Below are 22,710 nucleotides of genomic sequence, written 5' to 3' on the forward strand. Positions count from 1 at the left end.
CTTGTTATTAGAAATCTACACTAGTCAATTATATATATTGTCCGTTTTGAGATTCCGCTTTTGTGGATACATTAGATTATTCTCATGGGTTTGTTTCTCATAGACCGAGCAATTGAGTTTTAGCCTGTCACTAAATCCATGAAAAAGCCTAGTTAGTTAGTAAGGGGTGGGGTTTGCCCATATAAACTCATTGGTAGACTTTTGTCTAACCAATATGAGACTTTATGTATGCCAAACCCAACAAATGAAGTATATGCTACGTCCAATAAAACCAAATTACTCCGATACCACATTAGAAATTCGCACCCCTAGCCAACTATATTATCCGCTTGTGTTGTCCTGATACTATATCAGAAATCCACACTCCCAACCAACTATATTGTCTGCTTATGTTGCCCCGATACTCTATCAGAATTCCAATATCCCCCAAACAACCAAATATATTGTTCGTTTTGAGGTTCCGAATCTCGTGTATATATCGGATTACCCAACAAATGAGTTAAGCCCAACTCAGTAAGTTTTGAGAAAAAGTCTAGATATTTGTTAGGGATGGGCTTTACAAATATGAAATATATACCAATCGAAAGACTTTGATCTTACCGATGTGGTATATTTTATCTTTTAACACTTTTTAATGTTAAAATATGTATTAACACAAGTTATAAACTAATTATAGTCAACAGTTTTACTTGGGGGAGATTCATTGATTGCATGTTCTGTACAACACATGAATGTCGAGGCAACATACTTTTAAAACTAGTCCCGTATTCATATATAGTGGATCGGGCATACAAGTCAACTTGATGAAACATGGCGCATCAAAGTCAAAGCTTCATTCTTGAGTCGCATATAATTGGTATTTTCTTTGCTTGGTGATTGTTTGAGAGGTTTGAGTTTATTTCAGAGGGAAAATTAGAGTTATCTTTGTTTTTCAAATCCAGACCGACCCAGGACTTATTTGGTATGCTCGAAACCTTTTTAGTAGGTCTGGACCAAAGCCAACCCGATAAACTCATAATAGTTATATCCTCTTAGTCATATGTACTGTAATCGATATCAGCATTGACATAAAACAAAACAAAATTTCAACTGATTTTCTTGTTTTTCACATTTTCCAAACTAACATTCAAATGTTTTGTTTTCCTAAAAAATAAAAAAAAAGGCACGAAAAATAAAAACATACCAAACAAACCTTTAATTAACTACTAAAAATGGTAACATTGTACCCCACAACATCATCATTACTGGTTAAATTAAAAGAATGTGTCTGTTTGGGCATACTGTGAGGTGACGTGAGATGCGGTGCTGTGAGATCTAAAACTATGATGCTGTGAGATCTAAAACTGTGGTGCTGTGAGGTTTAAAACTGTGGTGCTATGAGGTTAGTTCAAACGCGAAGTTGTTTGGCGTATCACTTTTAAAATTATGGTGTGGTGTTGTGAGGTGCGTTTGATCTATCTAAATTACGGTCATATTAGATGACTAATAATATTAATATAAAATCACTTAACGTTTACATTGTACATTAATCTAAAATAAAGTAATTGACCTAATTTGATTACATGGGATAATTCAACATATATTGTAAGCGTTTGGGAGTGCTGTAAGGTGAGGTGAGATGCTACGAGGTAAAAAACTGTAGTGCTGCAAGGTGAGTTCTGCTGACAAAAAGCGTTTGGCGTGTCACAAAAAACTGTGGTGTTGTGAGGTGAGATGGACTTAAACGTAGTGTAAACACACTGTCAAACGGTATCAACATGTGCGTGCCATGGCGAAACCACGGACCATCCGAAAAATTCCAGTCCCACCCATGATGGGAATCTCATGGACCGGGTTGGACCATCGGGTTGATACCAGATATACTAAGTGAGCTTCCGTTGTAGAAGCCGTGCGTGAATATCAAGCTGATATCCATTATGAAAGATAGTTCAGTCTGTCCGGCTGATCCATAAAGCCCCTGGGCCCTTCCCACCAGCTTTGAATTCGGGTCTGGCATTACAGTCAGCGGATCATCGGCCATTACGATAGAACCAAAGGTTGCAGGGTTTTGTTTTGTGGAATTGAGTGAAACAACCACTATGGTACTTGGGTTCTTGCCGGTGAACGTGTCGTGAAAGTAGAATTGGAGGTTGGTCACTGTCTCCTTCTCTCGTACAACTCTGTTGGCCCAACTTTGCTCTGCCTGACCCCATTTTAGGACTGCCATAAGAGAGACCAGAACCAAGAGATTGCACAGTACTTTTGCCATCTTAAGAGAGTATTTGTGATTGCTAGATTGGCTACTTATAAACTAATGAAACTCAATAGTTTTGCTTTCCAACATTAATGGAGGCATTGATGGTTGATAGGTCGATTCAACCAGATGAAAGCATCATCGTTGAGTCGATTCAAAGCAATGGTGGTTGAATGTTGATAGATTCAAAGCATCATTGTTGAGTCGCATATAATTGATTGTTTCTTTCTTTTATGGATATTTTTTCCTAGTGATTATTTGACAAGTTTGAGTTTATTTCAGAGGGAAAATAAAGAGCAGAGCAAGATAGCATCCTGCAAAAACATGAGGAGAACGTACGTTGACTAATCGTCATAGACTCAGAAACCAGGTAACTCTCGGATCGGGTTCATATCCGGGCTCTTCCCAAATGTAGTGATTGAGCTAGCATTGTAGGCCCATCCGTGAAGCTAAAGCTCAAAGCCTTTACTATCAAAAACAGTAACATTGTACCCCACAATAGCATCACTACTCGTAAAATTTCGGAAATAGGTGCGTGCAATAGCGAAACCACCCACCATCCGGAAAATTCCGGTCCCACCCACGATGGGAATCTCTCGGACCGGGTTCGAAGCCGGGTTGATGCCAGATATACTGAGTGAGCTTCCGTTGTAGCAACCATCCGTGAACCTCAAGCTCATGTCCATTATGAAAGAGAGTTTAGTCTGTCCGGCTGACCCATAGAGCCCCTGGGCTCGGAACACCAACTTCGAATTCGGGTATGGCGTTACAGTCAGCGGATCATCGGCCATTACTATTCTACCAAAGCGAATACGGGTTTGTTTAGTGGAATCGGGTTGAACCACCACTATGGCACTTGGATTGTTGCCACTGAATGTGTCGTGAAAGTAGAATTGGAGATTGGTCACCGTCTCCTTCTCTCCCACAACTCTGTTGGCCCAACTTTGCTCTGCTTGAGCCCGTTTTAGGACTGCCATTAGAGAGACTAGAACCAAGAGCTTGCATAGTTTTGCCATCTTAAGAGACTATTTGTGATTCAGTGATTCCTAGGTTGGCTCGATCGGCTACTTCTTTTTATAGAAATTGATAGATTATAAACAAATCATTTAGGCAAACTTGCAAACGAATAATTTACTTTTTAATGTCCAAATATGTATTAATACAAGTTATAAACTAATTAGAGTCAACAGTTTTGATTGGGGCAGTTTCATTGATCTGCATATTCTGAACAATGCATGAAAGTCGAGGCAACATACTTTAAAACTAGTCTCATCAATAGAGGGTCGGGCATACAAGTCAACTGATGGAAGCATTGGTGGTTGGTAAGGCGATTCAAAGGCATCATTCTTGAGTCTAATAGAAGTTGTATTTTGTTTTCAAACCCGGACAGAACCAAGACTTATCTGATATGTCCGAAAGCTTTTTAGTCGGTCCGGGCTAAAGCTGACCCAATAAACTCATAATAGTTTCATTGGGTATTTCACTGCGATAAGTCTTACCGCAAACGGAAAATCGTGAATTCAAGTCTCATTGGTGTTTTCGTTTATTATAATTTAAGAGATGAGGCATCGCTCAGTTGAGCATGTGCAAATGTCACCTGCGCTATCTTCTTTATTGTAGTCATTTGTTTTATGTGTCACTTTGGTTCTTTGCCAATGTCTCCTTTGTAGATGGAATGTCTAGTTTTAATGTAAATCCTTGAGAAGGATTGTCTCCCCTTTCCGTCTTAATGAAAGTTTCTTCTTTTCAAAAAAAAAAAAAAAATCCCTTGAACCTTCTGCTCTCTGAAAAAGATGTATTTGTCATTGTGCGAAGTTTGAACTTTAAAGAATGATTAGAAAATGCCACTACGATTTTCCACCACAAGTTGCCGAGGCATTGAATAATTGGGCCCATTGTGGAATGGAAGTTCTCTCAATCCATTATTACCCAGCCCAAGGCCTTGAAGCCCAATGTAATTGTTTAGACGTTGGTTCTGGGCCTAAGTTAGGCCTAACAAGGTGGTTGGTCCGCCACGATCTTCTTACAATTGAGCTTTGGGCCTATGTCGTGAAAAATCAAATCAGCCCAATGGACTACAATTCAATAATTAAACCAAGACCCATCGAAGCCCATCATTGGATATGTTCACAATTATGGTCCAATAGCCTAAAAACCCTTGAGAACATATAAAAAAAAAATGAAGACTTGTGACCCTTAATTTATGACTTTCATTTTACCTCTAATCCATGTGAAATATTGAATGTTAAGTGAGTTATATATGTGTATTTCTAATCAATAACTATCGTATATGCCATATAAGATTGGTGATAAAATAGAGAGCATAAATTGAGGGTTTGTAACATTGCTTGAAGAAAAAATATCTTAACTACTAAAAACAATAACATTGTACCCCACAATAGAATCACCACTCGTAACATTAAAAGAATACGTATCCGCAATTGCGAAACCATGCGCCATCCAAAAAATCCCTGTCCCACCCATGATGGGAATCTCTCGGACTGGGTTTGAAGCTGGGTTCAAGCCAGATATACTGGGTGAGCTTCCGTTATAGTAATCGTCTGTGAAGCTAAAGCTCATATCCATTATCAAAGAGGATTTAATCTGTCCGGCTTACCCAAAGAGCCCCTGGGCTCGCCCCACCAACTATATTGTCTGCTTATGTTGTCCCGATACTATATTAGAATTCCACACCACTAAACAACAAAATATATTGTTCGCTTTGAGGTTCTGGTTTTCGTGAATATATCGGATTACCCTCACAGATTTTGTTCCTCCCAAACTCTACAAGTGAGTTAAGCCCAACTCACTAAGCTTTGAGGAAAAAGTCTAGATATTTGTTAGGGATAAGCTTTACAAATACGAAATATATACCCATCGAAAGACTTTGATATTACTGATGTCGTATATTTTCTCTTTTAACATTTTTTAATGTTAAAATATGTATTAACACAAGTTATAAACTAATTAAAGTCAACAGTTTTGATTGGGGGAGATTGATTGATTGCATGTTCTGTACAACACAGGAATGTCGAGGCAAGAAACTTTTAAAACTAGTCTCGTATTCATTTACATATAGTGGATCGGGCATACAAGTCAACTTGATGAAACATGGCGATTCAAAGTCAAAGCTTCATTCTTGAGTCGCATATTATTGGTATTTTGTTTGCTTGGTGATTATTTGAGAGGTTTGAGTTTATTTCAAAGGGAAAATTAGAGCTGTCTTCGGTTTTCAAATCCGAACCAACCCAGGACTTATTTGGTATGCTCGAAACCTTTTTAGTTCGTCCGGACCAAAGCCAACCCAATAAACTCATAATAGTTATAGCCTCTTAGTCGTATGTACTGTAATGGATATCAGCATCGACGTAAAACAAAACAAAATTTCAACTGATTTTCTTGTTTTTCATATTTTCCAAACTAACATTCAAATGTTTTGTTTTCCTGAAAAATAAAAATAAAAAAACGATGAAAAATAGTAACATAACAAACAGACCCTTAATTAACTACTAAAAATGGTAACGTTGTACCCCACAACAGCATCGTTACTGGTTAAATTAAAAGAATATGTGCGTGCAATGGCGAAACCACGGGCCATCCGGAAAATTCCGGTCCCACCCACTATGGGAATCTCACGGACCGGGTTGGAAGCCGGGTTGATACCAGATATACTGAGTGAGCTTCCGTTGTAGAAGCCGTCCGTGAATATCAAGCTGATATCCATTATGAGAGAGAGTTCAGTTTGTCCGGCTGACCCATAAAGACCCTGGGCCCTTCCCACCAGCTTCGAATTCGGGTCTGGCGTTACAGTCAGCGGATCATCGGCCATTACGATAGAACCAAAGGTTGCAGGGTTTTGTTTTGTGGAATTGAGTGAAACAACCACTATGGCACTTGGGTTATTGCCGGTGAACGTGTCGTGAAAGTAGAATTGGAGGTTGGTCACCGTCTCCTTCTCTCCCACAACTCTGTTGGCCCAACTTTGCTCGGCTTGAGCCCATTTTAGGACTGCCATGAGAGAGACTAGAACCAAGAGATTGCACAGTTTTGCCATCTTAAGAGACTTAGACTATCTATCTGTGATTGATAGGTTGGCTCGGCTTCTTCTTTTTTATAGAGATTTATGGATCGATTGTAAACAAATCATTTAGGCTTAATTGACATGGTCAATCCCACATTGTTTATGTATTAATACAACCATACAAGTTATCAACTAATTAATGTCAACAGTTTTTTCTATCGAACAAAAAAAAGAAAGTCAACTGTTTTGCTTTCTAACATGGAGGCATTGGTGGTTGATAGGTCGATTCAACCAGATGAAGGCATCGTTGAGTCGATTCAAAGCATTCCACACGACCTTATCTTCATAGGCTCATTCCATGCTAGGTCCAAACTGGTTGTTACTATTTAATAAGTTTCGGCTCTAAGAAAAAAAAAATTTTAAGGTCACACACACCAAATTATATTCGTTTTTCCAATAACTTAGTCAAGAAAATTTGAGACTCATAGGCATCCGAGTCATTATAAAAATGGATTACATTTGAGAATTTCAAACAAAAACCTGATTACACCGGAAAAAATACCGGATTACAAACTACACTGAGATATACCTGAATAAATTAAATAAACAAAAAACAACTTGAATACACAACACTATGACAGAATAAACAAATAAACAAAAAAAAATAAAAGAAAAAACTTGAGCAAAGCATATTTGACAATTTGAGCAATTCTCCAAGCATATGTGGAAGTAGATCTAGATCCAAATCCATACATATCGAAAGCATACCTATTGAGACTTGAACTTGAAATCCAGAACATGCTATAGGATCTCCGATCATACATCATTCTTGAAATCTATCTCTCCCATATGAAAATGAAAATCCATGAAGAGTCTCATCATCTGCTCATATTATTGAAACAAAGAAAGAAAGAAAAGCAAAAGAAAATTGGCAGGGAAGAGGAGGACTCCTCTTCAAACTTGAAAGAGAAAGTTTGAAAGAGAATGTGGCGGGTGGTTGCTCTAAGCAATGTAGAAACTGCCATTGTTACTATTTTTGCATTAATTTCTCCACATTAAACAATGTGGGATCATAACAATGTCGAAAGTAGAATGATACAATAGGAGATTGGTCCTTTTCTACTTCTCTCCACAACCTTGCTCATGTTCTGATTGACACTAGGATGATCACAAGAGCCAGAAGCTTAATCGGTTTTTGCCATTTCTCATCAAACAACATCGTTCAAAGAAACTTTGGGATATTCATCTTCTGTGCTAGAAGGGGAAAGAATAGCTAATATATTTCAAATGTACTCATAATAAGTTCTTTCCCTCGAATGGGAATATATATATCTAGCGAAATGGTAAGAGACAAACTCTGTATTCCTATAACTTTCACAGAAATAAATAGGAATATCGTCTTAGTCATACTTACTGTAACTTCTATATCACCATTGAAGTAATGCAAAACAAATTGATGTATAAATAAATCACTGGCAAGGAGTGAACTTGCAGGTGACATCGGCAGAACCAGAGTTGGCCCTCAAGAACCTTAGACCTGTAAGGAGGACACTTCTCTGGGAACCCATCAGGGCCCAATTCATGTGTGTGAGAACATCAAGTGTATGGTAAGGGAATAGAAGACTATCGTAGGAGTTGAGGAGTGCAGTTGTTGCTTCCCTTAGTAGAGTCCTGTAAGGGTCTCCCCTGCCCTGCAATGCTTGCCACAGCGTAATGTCGTTCCCATATTTCTGGGCTGCAAGCACCCCGAAGATGACCGCAACCTTCGTCTCAGGGTTCACTGCTCTCCAGTAGCATTTGTATTGTGGCATTGTCCAGTACCTGTGTATTCATCAATTTTCAGTTGAATTTAAGACGACGATCATATGAATACCTTGGATGCAAAAATCGCAACCACAATTAGTAAGGGCTGTTTTTGTGACTGAAACTTCAAAGACTATAAAGTCACAAAGAAGCAATTTAATCACTGTATCATGTTGCTCTAACAAAGAAGACTACATTACTGGGTTAAAACTTCTTAGCAGTAGGTGTGAGTTAGTAAAAAATGGTGTTTTATATGGTATCATAGGCTCAGCCAAACAAGAAGTTTAAGGTTCAAATCTCACCTCTCACCTAATCCAAATTATATGAATACATATATTCATCCAAACTAATTGTTGAGATAAATGGCGATTTCACAGATTGCAACATTAGATTTCCGTATAACCAACTTTCTCCATCAATTCGGATTAACCACTATAGTTCCTAAGCATCCCCACAAAAATTCTAAGTTTCCAGAAAAAGAAGGCCTTAAATTGACAAACTTACTGATGGCTGCAGGCTGATGCTTCCAAGAAGGGCAATGGTGGCATTGGAGGCAATGGAGGCAGTGGTGGCAATGGGGGAAGCCTGAAGTTTGGAGGAGAGCGCACAGGTGTGACTGGCTCTGGAGACGGCCTTACTGGCGTAACCGGTTCAGGAGCTGGCCTTACAGGCGTTGGAGGGCTAGGCAAAGGGTTTGCTGATTTGGGGCAGAATGACATGGGCTGAGCAGGCTGAGAAAGCAAAGAATCCACAGCATACATTTCCATACCAAACATCCTAAACATAAGTCTTAGTTTCTGAGCAGGACCAGCACCCACACCACAACCCATTGAGCCCTCACCACCGGTACTAGGTAAAACCTGCGCATAACAGTTACTCAAATCTGGTGTTCCATCAAATCTCATTGCATAGTTCCCAACCCAATTCGTGGTCTCTTCCCTTGACATTGTGATCTGCCCACTACTATCAGCACAGGCCATCATAACCTTGATTCCTACAGAAAATCCACATCCAAGCTATAACATATAGAATGTTGCTTGAACTTGTAAAGATAACGATTAAGACAAAAATCAACAACATAGTTTGAAGGATTACAAGTCTTACCATAAATAGGGTAGTCAAAGAGGGATCTTTCACCATCCTTGCATTGGTCACAGAAGACAGTGCCAGTGACCATTGAATATGCTTCAGTTCCATGAATGGCTGCAGCAAGAACAAGAAAAACTATGAACACAAACTCCTGTGATAAATTCATCAGCAAGAGATGGGTGTTGAAAGAGGATTGGAGCAAAATCACTGATCACAAGTAGTAAATAAGGAGTATGTGATGAATTTTTCAACTCTCAACTGTCCCCATTTATGAGTTATTTTGAAAACACAAACAGTACAAAAACTTCATTTAATGTGGATGGCAACGGACTGGTAAAGAAGATGTATTTGTCCTATTATTAACAATTAATTCTTTCATATAACCACCAAAAATTCAAAAAAAATTGTGCTCAGTTAGCAATAGATGTAATGTGAACTCTACTCAAAAGAAGCAGGATATTCTAATTTTTCTGCTGCATTAAATTATAACACGGAATTGTTACGAAAAAAAAACTAGGCCAACTACTTCCTAACAAAGGAGACAGTCATTGATTGGGGTGTGTTGCTTCTGCAACCACCTGCAAAGATTTGCAGGAATGTTTAATTATAGATATCTTAATGCATTGAAGGTGAGTAGGCAGGGTTGTTTAGTCCCAACTTAGGTCTCATAAAAACAGTCTCTCCACAGTGTTTATCATGCTATGTCGATGGTTTATATTATGCCATCAATTGCTGTACAATGCCTTCGAGTAACACAAGATTTAGACACTAAAAACAATACAATAAAATGAACATCACACAACATCTCATGATAGTGCCACAGTTAGTTTCATCATTAATGATAAGTGCTTCAAAAGCATTTTGTCAAACACCTATTGAGCATTAATATAAGGGAGAAAACTACTTGATCATAATCACAGCAGAATTATCTCCAGCTCAAATGGGCTTTTACCTAATAAGTTCATGGAAAAACCCTTTTTGTTCCAAGCATGATTCTCTGAGACGTGGATAGCTCTGCAATCAGAATATTCGGAAGTTTTGTTGGCGACGGGTATTGGTTGGCCTGTCAAATGATCTTGGTGGGAAAGCTTGAAGGGAAGTAAAGATGCTTCATTTATCAGTTCCTCTTCTTTCCAACCATATTGCACATGCGGGGGTTCTAGTAAATTTTGTTCACTTGTTCCTATTTCTTTCTCTTCAATCATACCTCTCTCGTGCACTTGTTGATTCACGAAGGACACCAATGAAGTTCATGGAGAATATAATGCGTGTGCGCGAGAATATCATATAGTCAGTCATATCATTATTCAATGTGAAGGAGACATGCCCAAACAAAACATTCCCCTGCCCCTGGCCTCTGGAAGAAAACAAGTTCATGAGAAATGCCTTATGTCACTCTAAGTCCGGAAGAAAACTGTTTTAAGATTTTGTGCCAGGATTGATAGTCCAACCGAAGTGGCGTAGAAGCAGAGGTTCAATATTCCTCACACAATCAATGCATTTTTGGACCTATGACAACCTAAGAAATATTTACTGGGCTTGAAGAACTAACAATGACGACCCAAGAAGAATAAAGCAGCCTTTGGCCCAAACAACAATGGACAACATGAAACACATGTAAGGTAGCAAAATAATCAAAATCTACACAACAAATCATGAAATCCTGCAAATCACTCCAAAAAGGTTCCAGCTTCTCCTTCCCCTCTTGGACTGGACAAAGTTACAGTGATGATGAAATGGTAGGCATAGTCATTACAGTGATGCAATAAACGTGATTTTAGTGGTCACGACTCACGAGTCGCAACTTGACATTGTGAAGACAATTTGCCAACATGAAACTAATGGGCTCATGATCTTCTCTTTCTGATGTGGCCCACCAACTGTTATTTCAGACTGTCAGGCCCATCACTTCAATTGCATTAAATAATAAACTATATATATATATATGTATGTATCTCTACACTTTGGAGGAAATAATACTTTTCCGTCCCTCATAGATGGGCATGAGGAATGGGCTATGTAACGTAACAGTTAAATCAACACCTAAATGTCAAGTGTGTAAAATAAATTATAAAAACGATAATGTTTGACTTTTCTTGATAGATCAATCAATTAATTGATCGGATTTGTCCCAAAATTGACCGAATTACAACTCACAAAAATCAATAATTCAATTGTTACGTTTGAAAGTGAAGAACTAAGGTCAATGCCTCAACTCAGCTACATACATCCCTGCACTTCCACTTGACACCTATCGTAATGATAAACGGCTCGTCTTGATGTCACCTTTTCTTGAATTCTCAAAACTTCCGTCGCTCCATCCCCCACAAGGGCAGAGAACCCATCGCTGTCTCGATTGTGCTACCAAAGGCTACGGGGAAGTCGAAATAAGAGAGCACTCATCTTGAGGTGGGCTTACTACTTATTAGATGTTTTCAACAGTTATCCGCTCCGGACTTGACTACCCAACGTTTATCGTGGGCATGATAACTCATACACTAGAGGTGCGTCCTTCCCGATCCACTCCTACTAGGAAAATGCCCTCTCAATGCTCTAACGCCCACACCCAATATAGACCAAACCATCTCACGACATTCTGAACCCAACTCACGTACCACTTTAATGGGCGAATAGTCCAACCCTTAAAACATACTATAGTCCCAAGTGACCCAGGTGACGAAAAGGCTGAGGGACCAAAATTATACTTTCCCCCTACACTTTGGAGGTTTGGTACTAAAATTAGTAAGCTTCACGAGATAACAAAGCACCATGAGACAAACATACGGACACAAGCCCAGCAACAAAAGACATGGGCCCATGGCCAGCGACAAAGGCACAAAGCACTGGTGCTGCGCCACATCACACCAATCAATCCACCAAAAGCAGAAGATAAAGAAGAATAACAGCATCAGATGATTCCACACCCACCATTCATGACTCCAGATTGAACCAAAGCCGATAGAAAACGATGAACTCATCAAACAGAAATTAAGCAAAGTTCTATCTTATTTATCGCAGTTTACTCAAACACGTAAAAGTCTCCCGTAGATCACTACCGATGACGAGAAAAGACACATACATGTAAAGACGACGACACTATCCATATTAAAAGTACTAGATAGATAAAAGTAGTCTCCATAGTCACCGATCAAGACTGGCGATCTAAGAGAGTTGACCAGAATCGGCGATCACAACTGGCTTCGAGACCTTTCCAGATCCCGATCCGACCTTCTCAGCAGCCTTCACTACGTCCATCCCCTCAACAACCTTTCCAAACACCACATGCTTCCCATCGAGCCACTCAGTCTTCGCGGTACAGATGAAGAACTGAGATCCGTTGGTGTTAGGACCAGCATTAGCCATGGAGAGTATGCCCGGGCCCACGTGCTTCTTCTGGAAGTTCTCATCAGCGAATTTCGCACCATAGATCGACTCGCCGCCGGTTCCGTTGCCGGCGGTGAAGTCTCCTCCCTGGCACATGAATCCTGGGATCACACGGTGGAAGGAAGAGCCCTTGAAGTGCAGGGGCTTGCCCATGCGGCCTATGCCCTTCTCGCCGGTGCAGAGAGCACGGAAGTTCTCCGCAGTCTTAGGGGTGGTGTCAGCGTAGAGCTCCATGACGATCCTGCCGACTGGCTGACCGCCAATCGTCATGTCGAAGAAAACCTTAGGGTTCGTCGCCATTGAATCAGAGCTGCAAATTACAGAAACTAATTCTAGATTTTTTTGCCGAGTGTGGTTAGGGTGTGTGGCACGAGGACGTTTATATAGTAGCAGAGATGGAATATGTCGATGAAAACTTGATCTGGGCCGTTGAAATTCAACACGTGTAGGACTCCGATGAGAGTATTTAACTATGGTTGGGTTAGGGCTTTGACTAAGGGATGGTGAGGGATCCGAGGCGGTATATGCTCTTGTCATTATTCGTCCCAAGCTGGAAACGACGGCGTTTCAAGCAGAGGATCTGAGGTGGAGGATTTAATGAGGTGCAGAGAAAACAGGCACTCGTCATCATGTGGGATCCAAAGCAAAACACTGGGACCCATCCTAACATAATCCAATAGGGGTGTACGGTGGAGATTTTCCACAACACCAACTTTTTTACAAGTGTACTAAACTTTTTTACAAGTGCTCTAAAGCATTGAATTACCACAAAATATGAGGACACGGGGACACACAGACAAACATTAGGGTCAATTTCGTCTATGTTTACTGAGGAAGATGATAAATTAAGCCTGTCCAAAATCATCCATGATAACCAAATCAATCCATCACCGCTATTTTCTATAAAAGTCAACATATTTTTTTAAAGAATCGATCGATAATAGAAAAACCGATCGATGAATCGATTAAATTTATGTGAAAAAATCTGGAGAAGAAAAACCCGATCGATAACCAACCATGGATACCCTACTTAAAATAACCATCCATTAACAACAAATTAGTATGCATCCATTACACCTTAGTGAATGGGAGAATATGGTGGCAGGGGAGGCAGGAATTTACCAATATTGGGGTGATGGTGATGGAAGTAGGACTTTGGAGGAATCTTGGGGAGAGGAGGGAGCTTTGGTAGTGGTCGGCATGCTTCTTTTTGAAGGAGGAATCTTTGGGAATGGAGGAAGAGGATTGTGTGATAGAATGGGGGTTTTTGGCTTTGGTTTGTGGATTGGAATAGGATGTGGCTTGGCTTGTAAATTGGAACTGGTGGAGGAAGCACTACAGGAGGCTTGTAGATTGCCGATCATTCCACACCAGATCCAGCTGCTACACAAGAAACCCAGACCCGCCTATGATGATTGTATTAACTTAAAGCATATGTAAGCACCAAAGCAACAATAACCCAAAATTTATCCACGGCTCTAAAAGTACCAAGAATAAAAAAGAAAAAGCATGCATGTGATATAACAAAGTTTTAAAGGGTCAGGAAAACTGTTTTTCTTCTACCTCAACTTCACGGTTAATTTTGCCGCAAAAAGGTTCAACGTTTCGAATCCCTAATTCAAGTATATAAGCAATTTCCACAAATGCTGCAACAGCACGGCAGTTCTGTTGTGGTCTAATTTTAAAAACTACTCCAACTTATGGGCTCTCTTACAGTCTCTAGATGCCTAGCGTGTACAGGAGTCTGCACTTCACTAAATTATCTCATGTGACAAAGTCTGGTAAGAAAACTCCATCTACTTCTTCTTCTTAGATTTGCCAGACAATGATTGGGTGTAAGCAGTGCCCTGGAAAATATGTCAGGATAAAACAAATAAATTATCAACAATTCTACATTGAGTCAAGAATATCCATGAAGAATAGAGCAAACTGCCTAGAGATGCACGAATCATATACCTGAAGCCATTCATCCAGTGAAGCATCTCTAGTCCCAGTTCCAACCTCCACCTTCGAAGTCCTCTTAGTTTTCTGACAAAAAAAGTACTAGACAGGTTAGAGATTTCTAGCGAGTATAGATAAAGGAAATAAATAAATACCAATATTATCGTCAAACAACTTTTGTAATTGACATATCGGTTTGTCTTGCTAGTGTATGGATATGGAAAAAGTGTTTCAAACAGCACCTCGACTAGAACCTTTGACACAAACTTGATTGACATGTAATGCAAAAAGTGTCCCCATCATTATGTTAGTATTAATAAGATTAAGTTATATCCTCATTGTTGAGACAAAGAAAAGTGTATCCCCCTAATTTCTCCAACGCCAAGCCAACAAAGAAGTATATGCATTTCATCTTTTGACTCTTTTGAGTACATGACTACATGTTTCTTTCCCTCTCAATCTACTTTGTGCACGGGGCAACAAAAGAGCATGAAATTAGCAGAACAATGAACTACAAATAGGAAATAAGAAGATAAATAGGAAATAAAATTAGCATACCCATGAAGCAGCCATTACTGATACCACGTATCAAGAAATATTCGTCCGAGTGATGTTAAAAAAGCGGGTAAGCTTGAATGAGTTTGTTTTTATGAAGAGCGCACAAGTTAGTGCATGTGTTTGAAAATGTGAAGAAATAAAATGACAAGACAAAGAATGTTGATCTCATCAGGACAAGAACCAAAGAATCATAGGCATACTGATCTCTCATAGGGTACATGTATAATCAAAGAAGCAAGCATAAAAAAAACCAAACTGCAGATGATACCTTGGAAATGCTCTGTATTTGACCGTGAATCCATAAACCGAGGAGGACAAGAAGGGCAATTCCAAGGGTAAACAGAAATACTGACTCAATGCTGAGGAAACCACCAGACTCAACAACTTCAATGGTACCATTATAGAATGTGCTCTGGTAAGGATGCTGGTCAATCTCATAAAAGATGGTTCCTACAAGGTCAAAGGTTCCAGACTGCACAAAGCAGCTAAATACGTAAGCCCCAATCTGTCTATCTCTACAAATCAGTGTCTACTATTACTTTTCTTTTGGTTGATATACAGAACCAATTCAAAAATTGATAATCAGGAATGAACAAAATTCCCCACAAGTACGCACCTGCAAAAACTTGCTGACAGCAAATACGTATGGAAAAGTCGCCTGAACTGAAGCTGGCACAGATGCATTGCTAAAGGCCTACAATCAGAGCGAGAATACAGTTCAATAAGGCAATGATAAATTGTAACTAAGTATATATGATGAAACTAAATCACAGTTGCAATCCAAATTACAAACGAAAGCTTCAGGGGTAATAAGTTGCACAAAGACAAAAGAGTAACCTCAAATTAAGGTGTCCAAGCGATAATCGTAACGAATACAGCACAAGAATGTCCTAAAAGACTAAAATAAGCAACTAAATGAGCACATAAGAACATTAGATGACTTGTTTAGAAGGAAATTTTGAAACCCTTCATGCAAATTCATGCAAACATAAAGTTACCTGAGCAGTGAGATTCTGGACCAGCAGACGATGATCATAAGGTAGATGAACACTGGCCTTAATCGCAATTACATTCACACTTGATTCCCCTGTAAATCCCACCAAACAAGCAAGTGAATAAGCTCTGAATATTTCACGAAAAATGAGAAGCAAGCATGCATAACGTGATGGCAACTGCTTTTCCTTAACATAACAATATTCCCATTAAGCCAATAAAAGAAACACCAGGCCAATGCCATCATGGCAAGAAAAGTATACAAGTATGCGACAACAAGCTGACAACAGTAGCAAAGTATGGTTTTTATTACCATCATTTTTCATTCCTACTAGTAATTCAGTCTCTTCTCCAGGAGTGACCACTGCAAAAAATAAATTAAATCAAATTTTCCACATGCTACTGTTGACAGAAGATAAATAAACAGGTCGACGTGCAATTTAAATGAAATTCTTACATTTGGCACTGTTTCTTGGGAACACACAAACTGTATCAATTCCTGGAGCTGGGCCAAAATTCCCATCATCAAAATCCTGGACATCCTCACCCACAATCCCAAGATCACCCCCTTCAACAGCCTCTGCAACTTCCACATCTGAATCAGATTCAGACTGACACCTTGCAACTACCAAAAAGAACAAGTCCAAGTCAAATCGAGAACCAATAAAATGACATCATACCTTAAAAGAAACAGTGCGCATTGAACAAATTAGTGAATTACATTCACAATTGAATTCAAGCCTGTACAACACTGTCAAACCATGCAATCATATAAAACACCGAAAAGCAAGCACGTAGTTTCTGATTCAAGGTTGGACTGTTTATCCTCGAAAAGGAGCTTCAATAGCATTTTAGATATTAATTGAGGAAAATTAAGCCTTTCTTTTACCCATAGAAGTATTATAACTACCTCTAAAAGCTTCTCTGAGGATATCTTAGTATTTGAAACGTACATTCCTCACTTTCTTCAGAAAGCAGAAAATAATATAGAATTTGCTGAAACCCACTTTCGAACTCAACTAAAGCACATATAAAAGCGAGAAAAATACTCCAAAAAGAAACGGATCATAACGAGAAAAAGATAAGAAAAAGAAAACCAGCAAAACAGCTATCCAAAGTCAGCCTTAACAAAGTCAAATCCGATCTAATCTCAATAGATCAAAACAACCATAAGCAGCATGCAAGCGCAGAACCATAGATGATCGATATCGCAATTTAGTAAAACGAAAGGAATCCCAGTGTCTTAAGAAGTACATATGTGCGTATGGATCTAGATCTGAATTGAGAAAATGAACCTTGCAGAAGAGGACATGCGATGAGGAGGAGGACCAGGAACAAAGCCCTAAAATGCTTCATCGCCATATCTGTAAGTGCTTGGAGTCAACACGCTCAGCTCAACTACAAAGCACAGAACCACCGCACCACTAGGTCTTACGATTCTCGGGTCAAATAGTAGAGACGAAAATGGGTTTATATTTGTGTTCTGAAAATACCGAGGAATGAGGATGCCAAAGGCCAATATTGAGAGAACAACCTAAACGGTGACGTTTCTCAAGCACTTGCCTTGGTTTTTTCGTTTTAATCATAAACCTCTACTGGCCAGAGCCCATTAGGCTCGTTCCGGAAGAGACCCGTGCACTGCACCTTCGGAACTCTCTATATTCCATGAGACAAACAATTGGGCAATGACTTAGTTGATTATCTCTCTAAACTTAACAATTAAAGGTAAACCTGATTTGTTACCTCTCCAAATTTAAAGATTAAAGACGTCCGAGATTGAAAGTTCAAAACTAACTAAGATATTTCCTGGTTCCGTGAGCCTTGCAACCCACTTCTGAGGACTTCAACCCACCTCTACCCGCACAGACTTCGATCTGATCTAAAATGTTTGTCATCATATGTGGACTGTGACACTCAAACCCGAGTTTAAAACTGACCAAAGGGTTCGCAAAGTGACCGTTAAACTAAGACCTTCCCGATTATCAAAAAAACCACCTGCACCATTCAATCCATCTCTCTATAGATTAGCAATATGTGGAAAGGAAGTACCATCAGTTAATGGTTAGAAGAAGCAAGATAGTGAGTTACAAAATTCCATAATTTTCCACCACCATCAGCACCATTCCAACATCTATATCTGTATATCGATAAACAATATATGAAAATGAAGCTGCAGTCACCAATCCCCAGCGTCCTCAGCTCTCAATCTCATTAAAAGGTAATACAGATACATAAAAGTTCAACCCCAAGCCATTGTTGAAAAAACAGTTTCACTAGCTTCTGAAAAACAATTCACGAAGCAAATTCATAATACGATGTTTGCCCAAGAGTAATCAATCTCCATGGATGGTGTAACGTTGCCATTTCTTTGTTGGGTCGTATATCTGCAACAAATTGAAGCAATAAACATTGTCAGAAACAAATATAAAAGAAACAACAACCAGTTTACAAGTCCATGCTAAGGTGAATATTGAAGACTACAGGGAGAGAGAGAGAGAGAGAACCTCCCATCTTGACGCAGGAAAGATATGTTTGTTCTTCTCGTACCAATGCCTCTCAACAACTTTCCCAGCATGAGACTGTTACAACAAAGTGGAAAAAATGAATACCTTAGTACAACCGAGCCATGGCAACCCCAGAAACATTTTTGACCACATGTATCAAATGAAATTCCTTTAGTCAACCAAAGCGCAGCTGCAAAATGTACAACTAGATATCACAACAAAACCAAACTTGATTCGCATCCATATGGAGCCCTATCTCACTCCCTCTTTCATAAAACTTCCATAAAAGAAAGTTGGGTTCAACCCTATTGAATGATTCATCAATGAATTTATATGACTGAACACCTTTCACAAAGCTTTACACTGCCTTATATCATACCGGGAAAAAGAAAATACAAGAAAGAACTGAAGCACCTGCTCACATCATCGAAATATCCTAATTGGCTAGAGTCTCATCAACATTGGACACCCATGCACCAGACATATATGTTTAGCATCCAAACATCTAGTAAAAGATACCAATCCATATACAATACTTAAAAGCTGCTTTGTTTAGAGCTTATACGTCGCACCATGTTGTCATAACTAATAAGAAAACTTTTAAGTAAAAAATAAAAATAAAAATCTATGCGATTGTACGGTAATTGCATTTGGACTCTACGAGTTTATATATAATTCGTAAAGGTAAAATAACACCTATGCACAAAGCTCCAGTAGTGGACGGGATCAGGGATAAGCAATATGTACGCATACCTTGCCCCACATAATATGTGGAAAGACTATTTTCAGGGATTGAACATGTTACCTCTGGGTTGCACTCCTATAACTCTACCACTAAGCCACATGTTAATAATTAGAGTATGCTGAATAACAAGTCAGAATCTGTACCTCATCCTTTTCTATTGTAGCATCAGCAATCGTACGAACATCCTCGTGGACATCAAAGTGAAACAGCTGCAATAATCAAATCGACAAATTGCCTGATAAGCAACTTAAGGTAAAATATTCCTTTAAAGAACACATATAAAGGTACGGCAACAATGCAAGAGCTGTAAAGAACTATTGTCCAACTGGGCACAATTTGAGCAAAAGCCATTTCATTTAGCGAAAGTTTCAGGAAAAACATTTCTAAAATAACAAAACAACTACCATTCAGATAAACATGATCAATTTTGAGTTTGTTTCCTCAATAACAGTAAGCAGGTACCATATTCAATGACAGAAAACGAGGCTAGATTTTCTCGATGTCAGCCAAGAACAAGGAAAATTTAACTCAAGCTTTAACACAACCACCATAACAGACTGCTTAGACAACACCAAGATTATACAGACACATCAATTCATTTATGTTCTCAATATGCTCAAATAGAACAATTAATAAGCAATCAATTATTACCGGTCCACTTTTGCCCCTAGCCTTGTTGACAATTAGCTCATAGAAACTGTGTTGCTGAGTTTGGACAAAAGCACAAGTGATACAGTAGTTAGCAAGCACATCTGACAGAAAATGTACAAAAAACACTGATTTTCATTATCATCTCACATGAGGAATGATGAGATCTTCTTTCACATATAGTAAATTCTCCACTGATGTTGTTCGAATTTCTCGAAACTCAGGCGCAAGTTGCTGCTGAACAGCCCGAAGAAACTCTCCTATGCTATCACCCTTGCGTACCTAAACAATAAAGCAGGCAAAGACAAAATTGCCAAAGATCAAGAGAATATACAAAACAGAAGAAAAAAAATAATATAGTGTATTAACCAAAATACAGGGTAGGCAGCTTTTCTCACTTGGATCACACGTCTATGGCCTGTTCCATCCCAATAGCTGTACGTAATCTCAAGGGGCTCATCTGAAACAAAGGAGCATGAAATTAGAGGGAGACAATTTTACACTGCTTAATAAACTGGGTACACAGAGAGGGAGAAGTTACTTCGAATCTGCTCTTGCTCACGAAGCCACTGTTTCCGCAACCTTTCACGCTCAGATTGCTCCTCTGCCTCCCGCTCACTGTAAGATCATCCTCAGCACCTCTAAGCCAAATTGTTAGACCCAGGACCACACAAACACACACATACACAAACAAAGATGAGTAAGAAGATAGGGAGACATCACACCTGTCAGGAAGAAAGCTTGTCTCAACTGTGGGATCTTTGCCTAATTTTAAGCGCCCAAAATTGTTTGGCTCTTCATTTTCTTCAGAGAAAATAATTAAAAAAAAAATCTTAAGAGATTGAGATTCATCATGACACATTGTGCTGTTTGTCTACCAAAACTAAAAGAAGGTTAATAAAGCTACATCAAAAAACTTTCACCCACACAAGTATATATAATCAAAATTTACAACAAAAGACTTTCATGAACTGGTATGAAAGGAATTCCACTATCGTGGGATCCATTTTATACATGATAAGCATGGGTTACAGTAGCTTCCTTTAAGACGGAAAAGCATGATCTTAACTGCAGAGAAGGGCAGTTGGTATGTTTCCCTAAGCTATCTTGTGGAAAGTGTGAATCGCAATGAATGGAAGAGCTTTTCAAGGCAAGGAATCTCAAGCACGGGTATTCCTTCACAATAGGCCCAGAATACTTGGTTTTTGGATTTCGAGCAATTGCCAATTTTCAGACTTGTTTTCTTTTAGAAAGCCCTCGTCATCTTAAAGTGCAGTAAATTGGAGTCAAGACCAGGACTTTTGAAGACAAATAATAGGAGAAGTGGAGAACTGAAATGCCCACAGCAAGATAACATTTTGAAAGATGAAAGGTTGCATGCTTTATGAATTATGATCCTATGATTTGGACGGTAAAGTTATAAAGTAAGTACCATATCATTAGAAGTTAGAACTACAGAATCTTCTCAAAATCTGGCAATTCTAAAACCTAGAATGTGAAACTGATTTGAAGAAAGCTCTTTATGAGGGGCCAGCAGGCTATACCATGTTGTATGAAAACATCACCTTGGAGATGTGAGGAATGCCACCCAACAGTGTTAATTTTCATTTGATCAGATAATATCAAACCTTATCGGCTTATCAAGATTCTCATTCATTATATTAAAGCAACATAGCTAAGAACAAGTTGGGAAACTTAGCATGGAAAAACTTTGACTTAGGAAATATACAATATATGATTACAATGGACTACAGGTGGGATAACCGATGCACAGCCCACAAATCTTAACATAGAAATTAACATAAAAAACCACAGAGCACAAAGCAAAATAAGAATTGAACTTGCAGGGAGGCTCCAATATAGTGCTCAAAATAAAAGTGTCTTACTGTTCTCCCCATCCTCAATATCATCTACAAACGATAGCCGACTTCCCTTAATTTTCCTCTTTTTCCGCTTTTGCATTTGAAGCTCTTCCTCCCTAAACATGAAAAGGGAAAAAATCTCAATGGACAAAAGACAAACTGAAACAAAACAAAGCAAAAAAAAGCTACATATTTGCAAAATCTACTCAAGCCAGAGCCTTCACTCACTCTTGCTGTAACTTTTGAAGCTTCTCCTTCTCCTCCTCTTCAATTTTGTTTCGAATTGTAACCCTCTAAATTACAAACAGTGAAGCACCAAAAAATAAATTAAAATGAACGACTAATTGTCCCTTGATTACATTTACACAATTCATTTAACATAATCAAACAACATAATTATGTATAAGAAAAGTTGAATGCTCTACCTTCTCAACATACTCGTCTCTCGTCACCAAACCAACAGTTTCCTTCTTAAACGCTGTCTCAAGAATCTGAAGAAGCAAATTAATGAATCAAAAACTAAGCTTCGTGCTAAGAAAATGTAGCAAGTAAAAGAAAGCAAAATTCCATTATCAAAATTCAAAACGTTAACCCTAAATTAAAAGCAAAAAAAAAAAAAAAAAAAGAGCAAAAAATCTAGGGTTTCAGCGGTGTAGTCGGACTTCTACCTCGGAGGTGCCGGAACCGAATTGCAGAAGGCCCGTCTGTCCCTTGTCGGAAGCCGACTTACTTTTGAGCTCTTGAATTTTCCGACGCTCCGCCTCTCGCTGCTTCTCGAGCCGTCGGATCCTAACGGCATCTTGGGCCGTGCCCACGTATCCGTCTCCCATGCCCGACATCGTTCCTCTGCTTCTATTCTCGAAGAGCTAATTAGTAGAACGACGAACCACGAGTCGACGAGGGTTGGGACATGGGAATTTATAAGAAGG

General features: G+C 39.0%; 7 protein-coding genes across 7 annotated transcripts; all 7 read right to left on the reverse strand.

The window, feature by feature from the left end:
- Window positions 1-824: 824 nt before the first annotated feature.
- LOC120011316 (dirigent protein 23-like) lies at window positions 825-2,248 on the reverse strand. The gene is made up of 3 exons (XM_038862406.1): window positions 1,841-2,248; window positions 1,227-1,351; window positions 825-987 (listed from the first exon to the last, which is right to left on the reverse strand). The coding sequence occupies exons 1-3, from the start codon at window positions 2,246-2,248 to the stop codon at window positions 825-827; spliced, it is 696 nt and encodes a 231-aa protein (XP_038718334.1).
- A 434-nt stretch (window positions 2,249-2,682) lies between these two features.
- On the reverse strand, window positions 2,683-3,249 carry LOC120011326 (dirigent protein 23-like). Its single transcript, XM_038862419.1, has one exon. The coding sequence runs from the start codon at window positions 3,247-3,249 to the stop codon at window positions 2,683-2,685; it is 567 nt and encodes a 188-aa protein (XP_038718347.1).
- Window positions 3,250-5,735: 2,486 nt separating this feature from the next.
- Window positions 5,736-6,313, reverse strand: LOC120005076 (dirigent protein 23-like). Its single transcript, XM_038854525.1, has one exon. It carries the CDS (start codon window positions 6,285-6,287, stop codon window positions 5,736-5,738), a length of 552 nt encoding a protein of 183 aa, XP_038710453.1. The 5' UTR covers window positions 6,288-6,313.
- A 1,196-nt stretch (window positions 6,314-7,509) lies between these two features.
- On the reverse strand, window positions 7,510-10,621 carry LOC120012203. The gene is made up of 4 exons (XM_038863517.1): window positions 10,099-10,621; window positions 9,162-9,260; window positions 8,562-9,051; window positions 7,510-8,075 (listed from the first exon to the last, which is right to left on the reverse strand). The coding sequence occupies exons 1-4, from the start codon at window positions 10,349-10,351 to the stop codon at window positions 7,724-7,726; spliced, it is 1,194 nt and encodes a 397-aa protein (XP_038719445.1). The 5' UTR covers window positions 10,352-10,621; the 3' UTR covers window positions 7,510-7,723.
- Window positions 10,622-12,125: 1,504 nt separating this feature from the next.
- LOC120014829 (peptidyl-prolyl cis-trans isomerase-like) lies at window positions 12,126-12,891 on the reverse strand. The gene has a single exon (XM_038866907.1). It carries the CDS (start codon window positions 12,828-12,830, stop codon window positions 12,309-12,311), a length of 522 nt encoding a protein of 173 aa, XP_038722835.1. The 5' UTR covers window positions 12,831-12,891; the 3' UTR covers window positions 12,126-12,308.
- A 1,168-nt stretch (window positions 12,892-14,059) lies between these two features.
- LOC120014818 (translocon-associated protein subunit alpha-like) lies at window positions 14,060-17,492 on the reverse strand. Its single transcript, XM_038866896.1, has 8 exons — window positions 17,318-17,492; window positions 16,480-16,647; window positions 16,336-16,386; window positions 16,028-16,116; window positions 15,646-15,723; window positions 15,298-15,501; window positions 14,487-14,558; window positions 14,060-14,377 (listed from the first exon to the last, which is right to left on the reverse strand). The coding sequence occupies exons 1-8, from the start codon at window positions 17,382-17,384 to the stop codon at window positions 14,327-14,329; spliced, it is 780 nt and encodes a 259-aa protein (XP_038722824.1). The 5' UTR covers window positions 17,385-17,492; the 3' UTR covers window positions 14,060-14,326.
- A 576-nt stretch (window positions 17,493-18,068) lies between these two features.
- Window positions 18,069-22,703, reverse strand: LOC120005188 (protein XAP5 CIRCADIAN TIMEKEEPER). Its single transcript, XM_038854693.1, has 12 exons — window positions 22,450-22,703; window positions 22,207-22,272; window positions 22,010-22,074; window positions 21,806-21,897; window positions 20,645-20,723; window positions 20,461-20,537; window positions 20,318-20,379; window positions 20,070-20,201; window positions 19,923-19,976; window positions 19,415-19,480; window positions 18,527-18,601; window positions 18,069-18,406 (listed from the first exon to the last, which is right to left on the reverse strand). Exons 1-12 carry the CDS (start codon window positions 22,618-22,620, stop codon window positions 18,356-18,358), a joined length of 990 nt encoding a protein of 329 aa, XP_038710621.1. The 5' UTR covers window positions 22,621-22,703; the 3' UTR covers window positions 18,069-18,355.
- Window positions 22,704-22,710: the final 7 nt, after the last annotated feature.

This window comes from Tripterygium wilfordii, chromosome 2 (assembly GCF_013401445.1).
Source record: "Tripterygium wilfordii isolate XIE 37 chromosome 2, ASM1340144v1, whole genome shotgun sequence".
Taxonomy (NCBI): domain Eukaryota; kingdom Viridiplantae; phylum Streptophyta; class Magnoliopsida; order Celastrales; family Celastraceae; genus Tripterygium; species Tripterygium wilfordii.